Consider the following 19430-nt stretch of genomic DNA (forward strand, 5'->3'; position numbering starts at 1 on the left):
GGTGTAAAATATGGTGTACTGCACTAAATGTGTCAATTTCTTCTGTAAATATTATTCAAACAATAATATCTGTATTTCAGGTGGGTGAAGCCGTACATGTGGGTTTGTAAACATTTCATAAGGAGCGTTTAATCAGAATAACGTAAGGGATCAAGAATATCATTCCATAACCTAATGGTCCAAGATCCCTACTCCACTAGAGCCACTTACGAACAAAACAAAACAAACAAAATTTCAAGAACCAACCACAATCTACATTATTGTATCAAAAGTAGCTTATTTGTAATGAGGTCAAGGGCCCATATACAAGATATAACTATACATAGTTGACAAGAATATACAAATGAAGTTGAAAGTGTTTCTAAATAAATATTTCTTTTTATATAGGCATGGGAAATGTAATGCTGTACACATTTGATTAGATTCTCCTGAGATGTACATAATAGACATTTAAATTTATGGATAGAATGGAATTTCCAAAAGTATTCCGGAAGAAAAGTTATTCTCAAATCATTGTAAAAGGGACATATAAGAATGAAATGATACAAACAAAAACAAACAAACAATTTCAAGAGCTAACCACAATCTACATTACTGTATCGATCGGCTGGTCATGGTACTCCATGGTTTCACAAGCACTCAGAACATGTGCTTCTTCCACCAGATCGCCCAAACATAAACATACACTCACTGTTATTATTGTTGCAAATTTAGTGTCAACTATCACTAAAAATATACAAATATCTTCTTCGACATGGGCGGTATACTCAGACGGAGGATGTTGTTCATAATGCTGATCACATGTTATGCCTGTCCCGGAATCAATAACTAACAACTCTCCGTCCAGCGAAACTAACATTATACCGTTAACATACAAAGTACAGTGAAGATGATTTTTCTAATAACTGGTGGCAGATGGCGGAGGTATTGCAATGTTAATGATGCCAATATGTTACGAGCTTTTGATCACTGACATGTTACTTTGTAAACACACTTGTGATATGGTCCTTCAAGGAATACTGTGTATGTACAAGGTTGTCTCGGTACTTCCCCCTGTACAGAGGATCAGAAGGACGCCACACGTCCTCGGGGCGAAGAGCCATTTGGATACTCTGAAATATTAACACAAAAGTTATACTTATTGTGCCAAGGAATGCCTTCAATATTTCCATCTGGTTTAATTCATTCATTTATCTCATCTCACATGTCTGAAAGGAGAGCCGAATTGATCGACTTTAGCTTTTGTCGTCTATCACTCGTGTGTTTATGAGTGAGTGAGTGAGTAAGTTTGGTTTTACGCTGCTTTTAGCTATATTCCAGCACTATCACGGCAGGCATATGAAATCACCCGAGTATCTACAGTACGACAGGCTATATTAATGAGATATTACTGACTGACTGTCCATGTCCATGAGAACAAACACAACCCACCCCAGACCTGAAACGCCAGAAAGAAAAAGAAAGGAAAACAACAACTAAAAAAAACCCCAAACAAGCAAAACAAAACATATAGACAATAAACAAGAAGAACAATAAAACCAAGAACAAATGTTTGCATATTCGTAACTGATCTTACGCAAATCAGTGCACAAGTACTTTGAATCGTCTTAACATTTGAATCGTTTCTTAAGTAGCAGTTGGTGTCCAGTAGTGCTATCATAAGACTTATCACTAACCTCTCTGACCGTGTGGGAGGCCATATGCATCTTCACAGCTAGAATTATATAATCTGGCAATGGAATAATGGTCCCCTGCAGTGCTATCATAAGACTTAACACTAACCTCTCTGACCGTGTGGGAGGCCATATGCATCTTCACAGCCAGAATTATATAAACTGGCAATGGAATAATGGTCCCCTGCAGTGCTATCATAAGACTTAACACTAACCTCTCTGACCGTGTGGGAGGCCATATGCTTCTTCACAGCTAGAATTATATAAAATGGCAATGGAATAATGGTGTCCTACAGTGCTATCATAAGACTTAACACTAACCTGTCTGACCGTGTGGGAGGCCATATGCTTCTTCACAGCCAGAATCATATAAACTGGCAATGGGATGATGGACACAGAGGCGATGAACCAGCCGATGCTGCTGGCGTAGCCGGGGAAGGTGTACTTGCCGTAGGTCGGCGGTTGGTACTGAAGGAGTGTCAGGATGAAGGCAGTCTGAAATATCCATCAGGAGCTTCATGTAACATGAATAAAGTTTGTTCTTGTGATGTAGGGGCGTTAGGGCAGCCTAGTGGTTAAAGCGTTCGCTCGTCACGCCAAAGACCCGGGTTCGATTCCCTACATGGGCACAATCCGTGAAGCCCATTTCTGGTGTCCCCCGCCCTGATATTGCTGGAATATTGCTAAAAGCGGCGTAAAACTAAGCTCACTCATTCTTGTGTTATAACACCGGTTTCATCACTACTTGGTGACCAGATGTTCATGAATACACAGTGTATATGAATATGCAGTTCCATTTAGAAATTGGTAAAATGTAACAGATGACATATTTTAGTTAACCCTTTGGGTTCCTGATACCAAATGAATCTATTAGTTACTATTCGTTCAACAGTTCAATATATCTGTGTGATCCTCGCCAGGCTATTGTTTAGGGACTACAATGTCATTAAGCCAGTATAATGTCACGGAGGATAATTACCGCTCTTTAACACTTTCTTGTTGGTTTGCAATCATCGTAAAACCATGGTTTACGGATATGTGGATTTGGTGAAGTATTGGCCGTCTGAACACCTCAGAGAAACCCATACTTTGTTATACATCCCCATGAAAGTAATCAACTGAAGAAGGTCAATAACTGTTATGATTAAAATAATTTTAATAATTTTAATTCATTTTTAATGTTCAAAATATCAAATTGGCCCAAATTGGCCCAAATGTTTGTGTTAAAAACAAAGGATATATACAAAGGATAAGAAATTGATTTATGATCTCTTAAAAAACCCATCATGCACTTGCAAGGAGTACTGATGAAAAAAACATGTAAACACTTACCAGGAGCACTGCTGGTATGACGAAAGCCCAAAGGATTTTTACGACGATCGGAAGTGGTTTTCCAAGCATCATCTCAACATCCTTGCTCATCTGCTTTACACCTGGAACATAACATCATTTTGCGCACATACACAAGGGCTAAACAGCAAACCATTTAAATAATGATTAAATTCAGCTTCAAATTAATAGAAATGTTTAACATGAGTATTGCTATCTGTTCCATATAAAAACAAAAACAGAATAAAATGTAACAAAGTCACATCTCCCTAATCAGAGAAAATACATATCATAGGGTAAATTAAATTACTATTTACATTTTGTGTTAACTGTATCAGAGATAGTAATGCTCAAAATGTGGTAATAATTTGAAATTTAGCTCACCATAGATATAGACGACGGTAACACATTCCAGTGTGCAGAACAGAAAGACTGATAAAGCACTTATATACCAGTCGAGAAGCTGGAATATGTATGGGCCGCCCTGAAACCGCAATAAAAATCCTAAGAACAACAACAACAACAAGAACAACAACAACGACAACAACAACAACTAGCAACGGCGATGGCGACGGTGATGATGATGATGATGATGGTCATGATTATCCACGCATCCTGCCCCGTGAAGATCCGGGTTAGAACTGGTCATCAGCAACCCATGCTTGTAAGAAACGACTGACGGAATCGGGTGGTCAGGCTCGCTGACTTGGTTGACATATGTTATTGTATCCCCATTGCGTAGATCGATGTTCATGCTGTTGATCACTGGATTGTCTGGTCCAGAGACTCTATTAATTACAGACCGCCGCCATACAGCTGGAATATTTCTGTGTGCGGCGTTAAACCAGCCAGCCAACCTACCAACCAACCTGACAACAGCAACAACAACAACAACAACAACAACAACTACAACTACAACAACAACCAACCAACCAACCAACCGACCAGTCCTTTGAGGGCATCATAACCATTTCATAGATTTTGTTCAAGATGGAGCTTCAACGCACCATGTCTAAAATTATAAGCCGAGGGCCAAACGTAAATCTTACCTGCGTGCAGAGTAATATTCCTGCAAGAAAGAATATCACACATACACCAGCGGTTACAAGCCAACGCTTTCGTGACAGAGCTTTCGGGTATTTGTCTACAAGGGCTGTTGTGATGACCTCCACGTTCATGAACTGAAAGCAAAAAATGTACATTAGTAGTCCTCCAATCAGCTGCGGACACCAGAAATGGGCTTCACACATTGTACCCATTTGGGGAATCGAACCCGGGCCTTCAGCGTGATGAACGAACGTTGTAACCACTGGACTACCCCAATTATATACAATATCATTAAACTTATCATTCGAGTACTCCCTTTACGGTGGCTTTTATAGCCTTGTCTAACCTTTTCTTCTTAGTATATGTGCGATGTTCTCGTAGACCGGGGCGGTGGGGTAGCCTAGTGGTTAAAGCGTTGGCCCGTCACGCCGAAGACCCGGGTTCGATTCCCCACATGGGCACAATGTGTGAAGCCCATTTCTGGTGTCCCCCGCCATGATACTGCTGGAATATTGCTAAAAGCGGCGTAAAACTAAACTCAGTCAGTCAGTCTCGTATGACCCATATATGGATGACACTTTCATTTTGAAACAATTTTCTTTTTGTACCTATTAGTGAGTGTTAATGTACGTAACTACTTGACTTGTCTTTGCATGTATTTAGGACGTGTCAGCAGTGCGAACACCTAGTATCATTACGGAGTGATTAATAAAACACATGCTTATGAAGGACAAAAGAGTTTGCTTTTAACAGTGATTTCTTATCATTTTTGAAATTTAGTTTTCGTTCGTATAAACTTCTATATTAGAAACTTTCAGTATGAATGGTACATACTCACGTAATGTACTCATATATAGCAAATTGAAGACACCCACTTGTGAATCCAGGCCAACAGCAAGAAGCATGAGGAAGAACAGGAAGGACCACAACTGAGGCACCGGAAGTTGCGCCAGAGCTTCTGGGTAGGCCACAAAACCTAGTCCTGGACCTTCATCAGGATAGGATAACAGTATTGTATAAACTTGACGGTATTTAACATTTCTTCTGTTATTGTCCGTCTGGGATTTTTCTTTCATTGAATGAGTACATAAGACCTTGTAAAAAATTCCATCAGTTTAACGCTTCTGTATATATAGTATAAGTATGGGATATCAGAGACTGATAATGGAATTCAATTTCTGTATTATCATGAAACCATGTACGGTTGCACAAAAACAAAGATACAAATAGATCTAACGCGAGTGCACTTTACAATGACATCACCATTTTGACCATTTCCCAAGTTCCTAGTCTCTGTTTTCGGAACGTACGACCATAGTGCCACCATATTTAAAGGGCTCATACATACAGCTGTTCACAGCTTGACATTTATAGTGGTAGTGAAGTAGCTACAGCTGGTGTTTTTCGTGAACATCACCTTTTGTGTCCACTAGACGTGGGCCGAAGCACTATATAACTTGGCGTAAGATGAAAAAAACACACCCAAAATACACTGAACACCTTACTCACCGCTGGAAACTACACTCGAAATATGGACGCCGGTCTTTTCGGACATCACTCCAAGGATGCCAAAGGTCACCAGGCCGGCAAAGATGCTTGTAGCTTCAGATATCGTGCTCACTATGATGGCGTCCCTATCAGAAACATGTAGATGCAACCGTATGCAATACTCTTGCGGACGCTAGTTTAAGTTTCAATGGGATTTTTGTTTGTCTTCTATCTTCACCACCTTAACCCCGAATAATGAACGTATGATAAACGTCAAAGAGAAATTCAAAGCGGATTCTGACAAATCCAAATGAAAGGTATGATACTGTGACGTGACCTCACGTCTGGAATGACTTCATATGCACATCTCACAATGTCGGGCATCTTAGGAATATCAAGCGGTCTGCCTCTTTGCCTTGAATTCGATATGCAGTTTCAGCGAAAAAAGGTGCATCTAAGAGGTATGAGGTCTTTCACTGACGAGGACCAACCATAGAGTCTAAACACAAAACCCGTACACTTCCACCAGACGTGTCTCCAAAACAGTCGAAGTCGTAAAATGGTCTCTCAATTTGGCAGAGACAAAGACACCCTTACTCTAATGGTCTAAGAAATATAGCAAACACCAGGGGCTTTGGAATTTACATGATGCACACATGTATTTTTGTTAACGTAAAGTAAATCGAAGGTTTGGGTATCTGAGGAAATATTAGACAGACAATCCAGTGATTATCATGAGCATCTATCTAAGTCGAGTTTGACCATCCGATCCCGTAATCGTCTCTTACGACAAGCATAGGTTGCTGAAGATCTAATTCGGAACAGCACGGTCTAAGTATGCTAATCGAATAAAGAGGTATCCCAGGAAGGATTAGGCTGGCACCTCATGTCTCCTCGACCATTACTTACTTGTGACAAGGCTCGTGGAACTTGTTATAGCTGGAAGCGGTGCCAATGGTACCCCAGCCTAGTCCCAGAGAATACATCACTTGTAGAAACGCCTCAAGCCACACCTTGTCATAATTAGCATCATAATCATTACACCGAACTCAGAATATTTGACAAACATTCTTGGTCGTTATTAAACAATCACACTACATTTTTGAGTTACTCTTTTGCTGTGTCTATTTCAGTCGCTTTAACTTCGTTTAAGTTCGTTTAACTACACGTGCATTATATTTTTAAGGAATGTTACACTACCAGACAAATCTGCATGGTGCCATATCACTTGACCAAATGTATGGGAATAATAACTACTAAAACTTCCCCATTATTTCTATTACATAACCCTGCTGTAAATGGATTCTCCCATAAGACTCTACCCTTGGGATTCAACAACATAATTCTACCCCTAGGATTCTACCGCAAAACTCTTCCCCTGGGATTCTGCATAAAGCCCTACCATCGAACTCTACAGGAACGGCCTACACCCTGGATGCCACATCAGAATCTCCTGGGATTATACTACAAAGCTATACCACCGAACTCTGCAAAGGTCTACACCCTGGATGCCACGTCAGAATCTCCTGGGATTATACTACAAAGCCATACCACCGAACTCTGCAAGGGTCTACACCCTGGATGCCACGTCAGAATCTCCTGGGATTATACTACAAAGCCATACCACCGAACTCTGCAAGGGTTTACACCCTGGATGCCACGTCAGAATCTCCTGGGATTATTATACAAAGCCATACCACCGAACTATGCAAGGGTCTACACCCTGGATGGCACGTCAGAATCTCCTGGGATTACAATACAAAGACATACCACCGAACTCTTCAAGGGCCTACAACCTGGATGCCACATCAGAATCTCCTGGGATTATACTACAAAGCTATACCACCGAAAACTCTGCAAGGGTCTACACCCTGGATGACACGTCAGAATCTCCTGGGATTATACTACAAAGCTATACCACCGAAAACTCTGCAAGGGTCTACACCCTGGATGCCACGTCAGAATCTCCTGGGATTGTACTACAAAGCTATACCACCGAACTCTGCAAAGGGTCTAGACCCTGGATGCCTCGTCAGAACGCTACCTCTAGGTACTACAACACACCTTCACGTCCTGAAGTTTCCGGAAGTCCGGCGTGACGTAGTACAACAGACCGGAACCTGCTCCCGGTTGAATCAGTGTGCTGATGAAGATGATGATCAGGAGTATGTACGGCAATATTGCCGTCACGTACACTGCCTGGAAAAACAAGCAGTTGTGACCATCTTGACGTTAGTACATACACTGATGCACACTGATGTATTTTCAGCGGCCATAAAATTTCCGAGTCCCGTGCTGGGATTGGAACTACGCACGCCTTGTGTACATGACCACAGAAGTTAACCCTATCAGCAAGCTGACAAGGTAAGGATGTCATCTGTGAGATGGCTACATATTGCCAATGCCAGCTAGGCATTTCCATCTTCAGGATATTGATATGACGGTTACCTTGCCCACTGACTTGACCCCACGAATCATGCACAGAAATATGATGACGTATGAAGCGAACAGACAAGCCACGATGTGCCATTGGACAGAGCCCACCTCCTCCAAACCTCGAGATATACTCAGCACATTGTACCTGAAACAACGATGGAAACAGCTGGACTGAACCGGTACATGGTATCACCGTTTGAGAGTTTTGTTGATTAACACATGTTACAATTGGTATGTTTGTTCCTCAGCGAGGTATGTCAGGGGCATTTTAAGCGCGTGCTGAGCGCCTTTGCATTAGTGATTGTGAGTTTCCCTACGGGCTCTCACACGTTGGCTTCAGTGTACATGGTGTTACTCCTGCGTGTGATTTCAGTGTGATTAAATTTTTCGTTCAGAAGCAACGACACGGCGTTGTTACTGAAACCTTCAACTATAGCCATATTCAAATCCCTTATGTTGTAACACTAGTATACACAGTCTTGGCACCTGTGATTTAAGCTATTTAAGAAATGTCCCAAACCAAGTACAACGGGCCGATGACCTATTCAAAGTCAAACGAAGAGTGATCTTACTGCCAGAATTCCTCGGCCGCGGTGTGAGCTAGAGTGACATTTTCCCAGCGCTGTGTGACAACAGCAGTGATGTTATCATACGAGCTTGTTCCGTTGTGGCTGCTGTAGGTGGCGTTCCTTAAGTCTTCTACACACAGGTTGGTGTTCCAGTCATTGCCACAAGTTGTCCAGGGCAGGACGCTGGAGCAGGACTTGACCATGTAGTAGATGGGCCAGGCCAGGAGGATGTTGTAGTACGGTATGCAGGCGACGTACATCACCAGGGCACCAACACCAACTCCTGTTTCAAGAATCTGTCTTTCTAGAAACGTTCCTTTATCTTCGTGGAGTGAATGAGTTGGGTTTTACGCTGCTTTTAGCAATATTCCAGCAATATCACAGCGGCGGACACCAGAACTGGGCTTCACACATTGTATCCATGTGGGGAACCGAACCTATATCTTCTACAATGTGTGAAGCCAATTTCTGGTGTCCCGCGCCGTGAAATGTCTAGAATATTGCTAAAAGCGGCGTAAAACCCAACTCACTCAATCACTCACTCACTTAGGCCAATTTGTATTATGTAAAAAAAATTCAGGATTAAGTGGTTCAAACATTCATTATAAAATGCCATTTAGGAACATGATGCTTTGTGTTTTGAACATTTACATTGATTTCCTTCTATAATTTGGAATGAATATATCCATGCCGGCACATCCTACCAACCTTTGAACATAGGACAGAAACTCCACACACGAGGAGTCGCCCTTCCTGAGAACTGAGAGAGCGAGGCTTCCAGGAAGAACACGGGGAACCCAATGATTAAGATACAGAGTAGGAACGGCAGCAGGAAGGCGCCTGTGGATTAAACAAACAACCGAAAGTGGGTGTCAGAAGATATTCGAAGGCAATTTGTAACATCCAAAGGCAGTTTCAATCACTTATTGTTTAGTAATTTACACACTTTTTTTCAAATTAAAATATATATCGTTGATCGTATATACAAATGTTACATTATGGTATAGAGAGAGTGAATTTAGTTTTACGTCGCTTTTAACAAATTTATATTCCAGCAATATAAATAGGGGACATCAGAAATGGGCTTCGCGCATTGTGGGGAATAGAAGCTTGGTCTTTGGTCTAACGTGCGGTCGCTCGAACAAGCCGTCTACCACATAACCATCGCAAAATTGTACATGATAAGTGAGTTTGTGAGTTTGTAAAACGTGAATTCAAGACTATCACACAAACAATGTCAGATGCATACTGTGGTTAATCACTACAGAAAGAAAATTATTCCTGATACCTCCGCCATTTCTGTTACAGACGTACGGGAACCTCCACAAATTCCCGAATCCAACACAGAAGCCAACCAGGGAGAGGACGTATTCAACACGTGAATTCCATTTGGCCCTCTGATCTTCAGAGGCTTTGTAGAACACCTCTTCATATTTGTCCGAATGCATCTCTTCTTTAGTTACTTCATCCATTGGAAATCCATGACTCGTTTCCTTCGATGTCATACTTGTCACTGTTTGTGAATGAAAAGGTTATAGAAGCACAAGAGCAATGTACCTGTTAATTACGAGCAGCGATGAATTTTTTTCATTGACTGAATATGTTTGTATTCTGGAACGAGCATATAATCGTAGATTGTAATTTTGTAGGTGACAGGTACATAGTGACAGGTACGATAGTGACAGGTACATAGTGACAGGTACGATAGTGACAGGTACATAGTGACAGGAACATAGTACGTGCATTAGTCACATATTTTCATATAGTTATCCGTTTTAGTTATTCATACATACATAGTGACAGGTTTCCTTTGTGACATTGTTACATCCAGTATATATACACTTCCCCCTTCTTCATGTTCCATTATGCTTGACAACGGTACAAGAATCTGTATCGAAACGTCGCACTCACGAATAAAAAGAAGTTGTTATCCATAAAGTTTGTTCTATATTGTACTTCCCAATTTCTAAAATGCCACTCAAAGAAGTCATACATCCATGGTTATGATATAGTTGGAATCCTAAAATGACCCTTGACCTGATATTTAGATTATTTTGTTCTGTTGCTTAAATGTCAAGATTTGACTCAAACGTGACAGTGTGTATAACGTACTTTCAAATTTAGCACATAATCAGAAAATACTACAGAGCTCATGTTGAAACTCAGTCCTCTTGCGAACATTGACCGAGATGAAATAAAACATCATGTCTATTATAGACATGAGTATGTGAAACACTATCAAATAGTGATGATGCTGGCTCTTCACGAAGAGGTGAGCGAATCCTGCTCTTCGGGTGGTAGAGCGAAGATCCACAGGGATATATGGATGGCAGGATATAGACACAAGCATCACAGCCTGCACGAGTGAGTGAGTGAGTGACTGAGTATGTTTTTACGCCGCTTCTAGCAATATTCCAGCAATATCACGGCGGGGGACACCAGAATGCCTGCAATATGTAGTACCCCATTTATCTCTTTTCCTTTCATTTTCATATCATCTTCTCAGGGTTGTCATCAAATATTTAATTCTATCCTATTTCCTTCCAAGTATTGAGCTACTTGAATCCGAGATCAATGTACCTGTCTCGTGTATAAAACTATGCATTTAGATGTATGCTTGTACGACTCTTTTCATTAGTTGTTTGTTCAGGCGAACAACATCCAAGGCCTCAATAGAGCCTCCTAAAAGCAGATTTCTTTCAGGTACATGGTTTACTTGCTCTTGCATATATTTATCGGTACCACCCGTGGGGCAAACATATGCATATCTTGCGAGTATCTGGCATCATGACTGTATGACTGTAATTCATTTACAAATAATCAGGATACAGTCAGAATCGAACAATCGATTTTACTATAAGAAACAAATAATACTGGGTGTGTAAAGGGTTCTGTCTTTTGTCCCTATTTTTCTGACCCAAGACTTCGTAAAATGAAGGTCAAGGAGAACACACCCCACTCTTCCAATCTTGCCACAATACGTAAGAAAACAGGTCAGTTTGAGAAAAGGAACACTGGAATCAAATGGGCATATTCCAGGTTATTTCGGGACAGAGTATGCAAGGCGGAGGACCATGTCCACCATCAGGTATGTTGTGGGAGGAGATTCCCATAGTAAAAATTGCAGACATTAACGACAGTGAGTGATGGAGTGTTGTTTTACGCCGCTTATAGCAGTATTTCAGCAATATTACGGCGGGGTACACCAGAAATGGGCTGCACACGTTGTACCCATGTGGGGAATCGAATCACGATCTTCGGCATGACGGGCGAACGCCTTAACCACAAGGCTACCCACCCTCCCCTACAATCTGACACAATACAAATACAACTGGAACTGAGTGTCCCGGCAATTGGTATTGTGATGGATATGCTGACAGCCAGGTAATTGCAAGCGGACAACCAGGTCATTTCAAGCGTTTTTATCCAAACAGGGGAGGGCGCACTGAAAGAAAAGGCTGAAGCAAATTGCCTTCCGCAGGTCGAAAGGCTTAAGCCATCACATCAGTAAGTCTAAATTCATGTGCTATGAAACTAATCAAACTAAAGCATCAGTGTATAGAAGATACCGCAACTGAAGTCTCCATTATACAGTGACTGGTTTATCAGAAACTGAAGGATGTTCCGAGATTAGCACGATATGATATCACTTCAACGAGTAATAACCTAAAGTTGACGGATGGGCAGACACTGATTTCAAAATAGATGTCTAGCTGTCACATGAGTCTTGTGTGGTAACAGACATGAAAAGACCTGAGAAGGATGGGGTAATTTTAAGTCCCTTCAGAAGAGGGCTTTCATCTAGCCTCAGTTATTCGGCTGTCAAGCCACACTCATAAAACGCAAGCGGAGAAGGTGTGAGGAGCTTAGGCTTAACAATGTCCTTGTTTCCACTCTGTCTCACATTTTAGGCAGAGAACCCCGATACTTTGCCTTACAACCAGGTGTGCATGGCTAGAATATTTAAGATAGTCATGCTACAATTATGTTAGTGAATGATACACCGAACAGTAAATATGACTGGTTTATCAGAAACTGAAGGATGTTCGCTAGATTAGCCACGATATGATATCACTTCAACCAGGATGGATAAACACTGATTTCAAAATAGACGTCTGTCTGTCCCACGAGTTTTGTGTGGTAACAGCCATGAAAAGACGTGAGATGAAAGATAAGTCCTTTCAGAAGAGGGCTTTCATCTTGCCTCAGTTATTCGGCTGTCAAGCATTAAAGGCAGACAATGACAGCATGAGAAGCTAACATTTAACAACGCCTTTGTCGACCCATGCCTGAGCAACCGGGCACTTTGCCTCACAATCAGGTGTGATTTTCGGGAAGAATTTATAAGATAGACATTAAACCGAACCTTAAAATGGAAAGTTAATTTTGTGTCTACGTTAACTACCTTTATGACGAACACGGGTATATCTAACTGACGGTTTGACAAAACAACAACTTTTTGACGGGGGCACGTGCTGTGTTTTAAGTGTCAAAATGAATAAAACAAACTAGAATCAGTGGTCCCTTGGGGTTCGTTGTCACCGTAGTTAACTGTGACTCGGGCAGTTGTAGGCAGTTTTCATAAAATCAGCTTCTGTTTTAGGTTACAATATGGTCGGAAAAATGATTTGTATGGATAGTCAACTTCTTTATTGCAATGAGTGCGACGTTTCGGTGTAGGTACTTGCTTAATAACGGTGTTAGTACCTACGCCGAAACGTCGCACTCATTGCAATAAAGAAGTTGACTATCCATACAAATCAGTTTTCCTTCATCTTCACAACTTCTAAAATGCCTCTCAAAGAAATTACAATATGGACACATCGACATGGTAAGAGGAAGACAGATACTAGCTGTAAACACAACACCGCGATGGGCAGCAAATGGGGCCAATCTTGACAACAGGACATGACCAGATGTCATTTTTTCAGATGAATCCAGGTTGAACCTATCCTTTGCAGATGGACGTCAACAGATTTATCTACGTAAAGGAGAAAGACTTGCGCCAAGCTGTGTCCTTGAAGATGATCGTTTTGGAGGGGGTGGTGTCATGATCAGACCTCAGACCATCAGAGGCTGCAGACCATCCAACAGCTGTTCCTGAGAAATGTGTGTCTTTCAATGCCCCTAAGACTGCGAGCATGTCTTGCAGCGCACGGTGGACACACACGATATTGACTGCAAGTGACCCCTCCTTTGTGATGTCGTTGTTGCGTCACTGATGTTGTTGTTGACTGGACATTTTCAGATGAAATTATTCACAGATGTTCACTTACAACATATCTGCCAGTTAGGTTTATATATGTTGAAATTAGTGTGAGTAAAGAAAGTATGAATGTCAAATTGCATTTTTAATGGCTTTTAGTATATTTGAACACAGAAAATGGGAAAATGCTACTGTGCAAGCAAAAATGTTCCCAAAGATAATTTTAGATGTTCCTAAACACTTTTTCACAATATCAAAGACACGTTTTACTTTTTTCAATAATGCAAATCAGCAGAAAATGTTTTAAAAGACTGAAATCATAGGAATGATTATTTTACAATTGTACACACTCTACAACAGTTGTTTCTTGTTTTAATAGTTGAAAAACGGTGACTTTAAATGGTTTTTCTTTGTCTCAAAGCAGAATTTCATTTCAACCTTTCTTTTGGACATCTCAATCACTGTTATTGGTTTATTTCGGCATGGTCGAAAATATGAAAATTTAATTGTTCTGAAAAAGATGCATTTTACCTAAATATGAATGCATTGGAGAACTATTTTTCGTGATTTGCATAAAGCTCTGTTGTTCAGCTTTCTTGTAAACTAATGCCTTCTAACATATCTTTGATAGTTTTAAGTAATTCATAAAGGTAGGAGGGTAACGTTTCGTCTTGGCGTTTAGTGTCTAATATAAGAGCTGTATATACGTAGAATCGATATGATGGAACAAGTTTTACAATAATATATTATAAAGCAAGGGGGCATATATTGTTACGTAAAACTTAACCGTTAGCGAACTAGGTGTAACACAATCAAACAGCAAAGAAATGTGCAGTATCCAACAATTGTATTAAACAAGTAACTAAGTTAACAAATTAGTACAATGGTGGCAGCAGTAACATCTCAGTAACGATATTCTAAGTTGTAACTAGGGTAATACTGATTGCCACAAAATGCTGGTCGTATATCAGTAACAGTAGGTCAACGTGCAACTAGGGTAATACTGATTGTCACACAATGCTTGTTTTATATCAGTAACAGTAATCCAACGTGCAACTAGGGTAATACTGATTGTCACACAGTGCTGGTCTTATATCAGTCACAGTAGACTAACATGCACTAGGGTAATACTGATTGTCACACAGTGCTGGTCTTATATCAGTAACAGTAGTCCAACGTGCAACTAGGGTAATACTGATTGTCACACAATGCTGGTCTTATATCAGTAACAGTAGGTCAACGTGCAACTAGGGTAATACTGATTGTCACACAATGCTGGTCTTATATCAGTAACAGTAGTCCAACGTACAACTAGGGTAACACTGATTGTCACACAATGCTGGTCTCATATCAGTAACAGTAGGTCAACGTGCAACTAGGGTAATACTGATTGTCACACAATGCTGGTCTTATATCAGTAACAGTAGGTCAACGTGCAACTAGGGTAATACTGATTGTCACACAGTGCTGGTCTTATATCAGTAACAGTAGTCCAACGTGCAACTAGGGTAATACTGATTGTCACACAATGCTGGTCTTATATCAGTAACAGTAGTCCAACGTACAACTAGGGTAACACTGATTGTCACACAATGCTGGTCTTATATCAGTAACAGTAGGTCAACGTGCAACTAGGGTAATACTGATTGTCACACAATGCTTGTTTTATATCAGTAACAGTAATCCAACGTGCAACTAGGGTAATACTGATTGTCACACAGTGCTGGTCTTATATCAGTCACAGTAGACTAACATGCACTAGGGTAATACTGATTGTCACACAGTGCTTGTCTTATATCAGTAACAATAGTCCAACGAGCAACTAGGGTAATACTGATTGTCACACAATGCTGGTTTTATATCAGTAATAGTAGGTCAACGTGCAACTAGGGTAATACTGATTGTCACACAATGCTGGTCTTATATCAGTAACAGTAGTCCAACGTACAACTAGGGTAATACTGATTGTCACACAATGCTGGTCTCATATCAGTAACAGTAGGTCAACGTGCAACTAGGGTAATACTGATTGTCACACAGTGCTGGTCTTATATCAGTAACAGTAGTCCAACGTGCAACTAGGGTAATACTGATTGTCACACAATGCTGGTCTTATATCAGTAACAGTAGTCCAACGTACAACTAGGGTAACACTGATTGTCACACAATGCTGGTCTCATATCAGTAACAGTAGGTCAACGTGCAACTAGGGTAATCCTGATTGTCACACAGTGCTGGTCTTATATCAGTAAGAGTAGTCCAACGTGCAACTAGGGTAATACTGATTGTCACACAATGCTGGTCTTATATCAGTAACAGTAGGTCAACGTGCAACTAGGGTAATACTGATTGTCACACAATGCTGATCACATATCAGTAACGGTAGTCCAACGTGCAACTAGGGTAATACTGATTGTCACACAATGCTGGTCTTATATCAGTAACAGTAGTCCAACGTGCAACTAGGGTAATACTGATTGTCACACAATGCTGGTCTTATATCAGTAACAGTAGTCCAACGTGCAACTAGGGTAATACTGATTGTCACACAATGCTGGTCTTATATCAGTAACAGTAGGTCAACGTGCAACTAGGGTAATACTGATTGTCACACAATGCTGGTCTTATATCAGTAACAGTAGTCCAACGTACAACTAGGGTAACACTGATTGTCACACAATGCTGGTCTTATATCAGTAACAGTAGGTCAACGTGCAACTAGGGTAATACTGATTGTCACACAATGCTGGTTTTATATCAGTAACAGTAATCCAACGTGCAACTAGGGTAATACTGATTGTCACACAGTGCTGGTCTTATATCAGTAACAGTAGTCCAACGTGCAACTAGGGTAATACTGATTGTCACACAATGCTGGTCTTATATCAGCAACAGTAATCCAACGTGCAACTAGGGTAATACTGATTGTCACACAATGCTGGTTTTATATCAGTAACAGTAATCCAACGTGCAACTAGGGTAATACTGATTGTCACACAATGCTGGTCTTATATCAGTCACAGTAGTCTAACATGCAACTAGGGTAATACTGATTGTCACACAGTGCTGGTCTTATATCAGTAACAGTAGTCCAACGTGCAACTAGGGTAATACTGATTGTCACACAATGCTGGTCTTATATCAGTAACAGTAGGTCAACGTGCAACTAGGGTAATACTGATTGTCACACAATGCTGGTCTTATATCAGTAACAGTAGTCCAACGTGCAACTAGGGTAATACTGATTGTCACACAATGCTGGTCTTATATCAGTAACAGTAGTCCAACGTACAACTAGGGTAATACTGATTGTCACACAATGCTGGTCTCATATCAGTAACAGTAGGTCAACGTGCAACTAGGGTAATACTGATTGTCACACAATGCTACAGTGCTGGTTTTATATCAGTAACAGTAATCCAACGTGCAACTAGGGTAATACTGATTGTCACACAGTGCTGGTCTTATATCAGTCACAGTAGTCTAACATGCAACTAGGGTAATACTGATTGTCACACAGTGCTGGTCTTATATCAGTAACAGTAGTCCAACGTGCAACTAGGGTAATACTGATTGTCACACAATGCTGGTTTTATATCAGCAACAGTAATCCAACGTGCAACTAGGGTAATACTGATTGTCACACAATGCTTGTTTTATATCAGCAGTAACAGTAGTCCAACGTGCAACTAGGGTAATACTGATTGTAAAACAATGCTGGTCTTATATCAGTAACAGTAGGTCAACGTGCTACTAGGGTAATACTGATTGTCACACAGTGCTGGTCTTATATCAGTAACAGTAAGTCAACGTGCAACTAGGGTAATACTGATTGTCACACAATGCTGGTCTTATATCAGTAACAGTAGGTCAACGTGCAACTAGGGTAATACTGATTGTCACACAATGCTTGTTTTACATCAACAACAGTAATCCAACGTGCAACTAGGGGAATACTGATTGTCACACAATGCTGGTTTTATATCAGCAACAGTAATCCAACCTGCAACTAGGGTAATACTGATTGTCACACAGTGCTGGTCTTATATCAGTCACAGTAGTCAGTAACAAGCATGCAACTAGGGTAATACTGATTGTCACACAATGCTGGTTTTATATCAGTAACAGTAGTCCAACGCACAACTAGGGTAATACTGATTGTCACACAATGCTGGTTTTATATCAGTAATAGTAGGTCAACGTGCAAGTAGGGTAATACTGATTGTCACACAATGCAGGTTTTATATCAGCAACAGTAATCCAACGTGCAACTAGGGTAATACTGATTGTCACACAATGCTGGTTTTACATCAGCAACAGTAATCCAACGTGCAACTAGGGTAATATTGATTGTCACACAATGCTGGTTTTATATCAGTAACAGTAATCCAACGTGCAACTAGGGTAATATTGATTGTCACACAATGCTTGTTTTATATCAGTAATAGTAGGTCAACGTGCAACTAGGGTAATACTGATTGTCACACAATGCTGGTTTTATATCAGCAACAGTAATCCAACGTGCAACTAGGGTAATACTGATTGTCACACACTGTGTGCTGGTCTTATATCAGTCACGGTAGTCTAACATGCAACTAGGGTAATACTGATTGTCACACAGTGTTGGTCTTATATCAGTAACTAGGGTAGTCCAACGTGCAACTAGGGTAATAACTGATTGTCATTGTCACAATGCTTGTTTTATATCAGTAACAGTAGTCCAACGCACAACTAGGGTAATACTGATTGTCACACAATGCTGGTTTTATATCAGCAACAGTAATCCAACGTGCAACTAGGGTAATACTGATTGTCACACAATGCTGGTTTTATATCAGCAACAGTAATCCAACGTGCAACTAGGGTAATACTGATTGTCACACAATGCTGGTCTTATATCAGTAACAGTAGTCCAACGTGCACCTAGGGTAATACCTGATTGTCACACAGTGCTGGTCTTATATCAGTGACAGTAGGTCAACGTGCAACTAGGGTAATACTGATTGTCACACAGTGCTGGTCTTATATCATACGTCTAGGCACAGGCGTCCACGGGTGAGGACGTGTTTTGCTGCGCTCCACTGAGATCTGAGATCTTCTTCGTACAGCTACTCAACGTATCGGGAATATGTGCATATGAACCTTGAAAACTGAACTTACCATAAAGCCACAACTTGTTGATATCTTCATCTTCAAAAATACACTTACAAAATCCCTGGCAATGTGAACACCCAAGCTACCAATTAGGACTAAACAATGACCGACGCTTTGGGCACTCATGACAATGAAAGTACAACAATAGATGACCAAGTTAGCCCAGGAGTTGACGATGAACACAATGACGAGGTGTATAACACACAGCCGTGTGCTGACATAGACGAGTCAATCTATTTAGAAATCAAAAGAAAAATTGGATCAAAAAAGACAAAGTCGGCTTCATTGATAGTATCCAAGACATCTATAATTACAACATCAAAGAGATAAACGACATAAGAGAAAGTTTATATGATTATGGGAAGTACACGCGTGTCAACTTTCCTCAAGGCTCGCTTGTTAGGCGCAGGAACACACAGGGAGCAACACCTTCAGTGATCTACAAATGCGCACAGGATGTGTATTATCTCTTTCACTTTATTGAAGGCTCTATTACTGACTATGTACTCCAGAACAAAGTACTCAGCA

The 19430-nt window shown here is 40.7% G+C and overlaps 1 protein-coding gene across 1 annotated transcript in view; it reads right to left on the bottom strand.

The window, feature by feature from the left end:
* Window positions 1–232: 232 nt before the first annotated feature.
* LOC124271197 (sodium- and chloride-dependent glycine transporter 2-like) overlaps window positions 233–19430 on the bottom strand; it is a 30869-nt gene continuing 11671 nt past the window's right edge. Inside the window, exons 2-14 of the mRNA XM_046706278.1 lie at window positions 9831–10055; window positions 9251–9382; window positions 8546–8825; window positions 7986–8118; window positions 7602–7736; window positions 6447–6550; window positions 5559–5683; window positions 4925–5037; window positions 4052–4183; window positions 3387–3486; window positions 3006–3106; window positions 1995–2168; window positions 233–1112 (exon numbers count right to left, since the gene is read on the bottom strand). Coding sequence (XP_046562234.1) covers window positions 978–1112; window positions 1995–2168; window positions 3006–3106; window positions 3387–3486; window positions 4052–4183; window positions 4925–5037; window positions 5559–5683; window positions 6447–6550; window positions 7602–7736; window positions 7986–8118; window positions 8546–8825; window positions 9251–9382; window positions 9831–10047 — 1881 coding nt within the window. The 5' untranslated portion in view covers window positions 10048–10055 and the 3' untranslated portion in view covers window positions 233–977. The remainder of the gene's footprint in view (window positions 1113–1994; window positions 2169–3005; window positions 3107–3386; window positions 3487–4051; window positions 4184–4924; window positions 5038–5558; window positions 5684–6446; window positions 6551–7601; window positions 7737–7985; window positions 8119–8545; window positions 8826–9250; window positions 9383–9830; window positions 10056–19430) is intronic.

Source organism: Haliotis rubra, unplaced genomic scaffold (genome assembly GCF_003918875.1).
Source record: "Haliotis rubra isolate DU_JTF1 unplaced genomic scaffold, ASM391887v1 Scf1583, whole genome shotgun sequence".
Taxonomy (NCBI): domain Eukaryota; kingdom Metazoa; phylum Mollusca; class Gastropoda; order Lepetellida; family Haliotidae; genus Haliotis; species Haliotis rubra.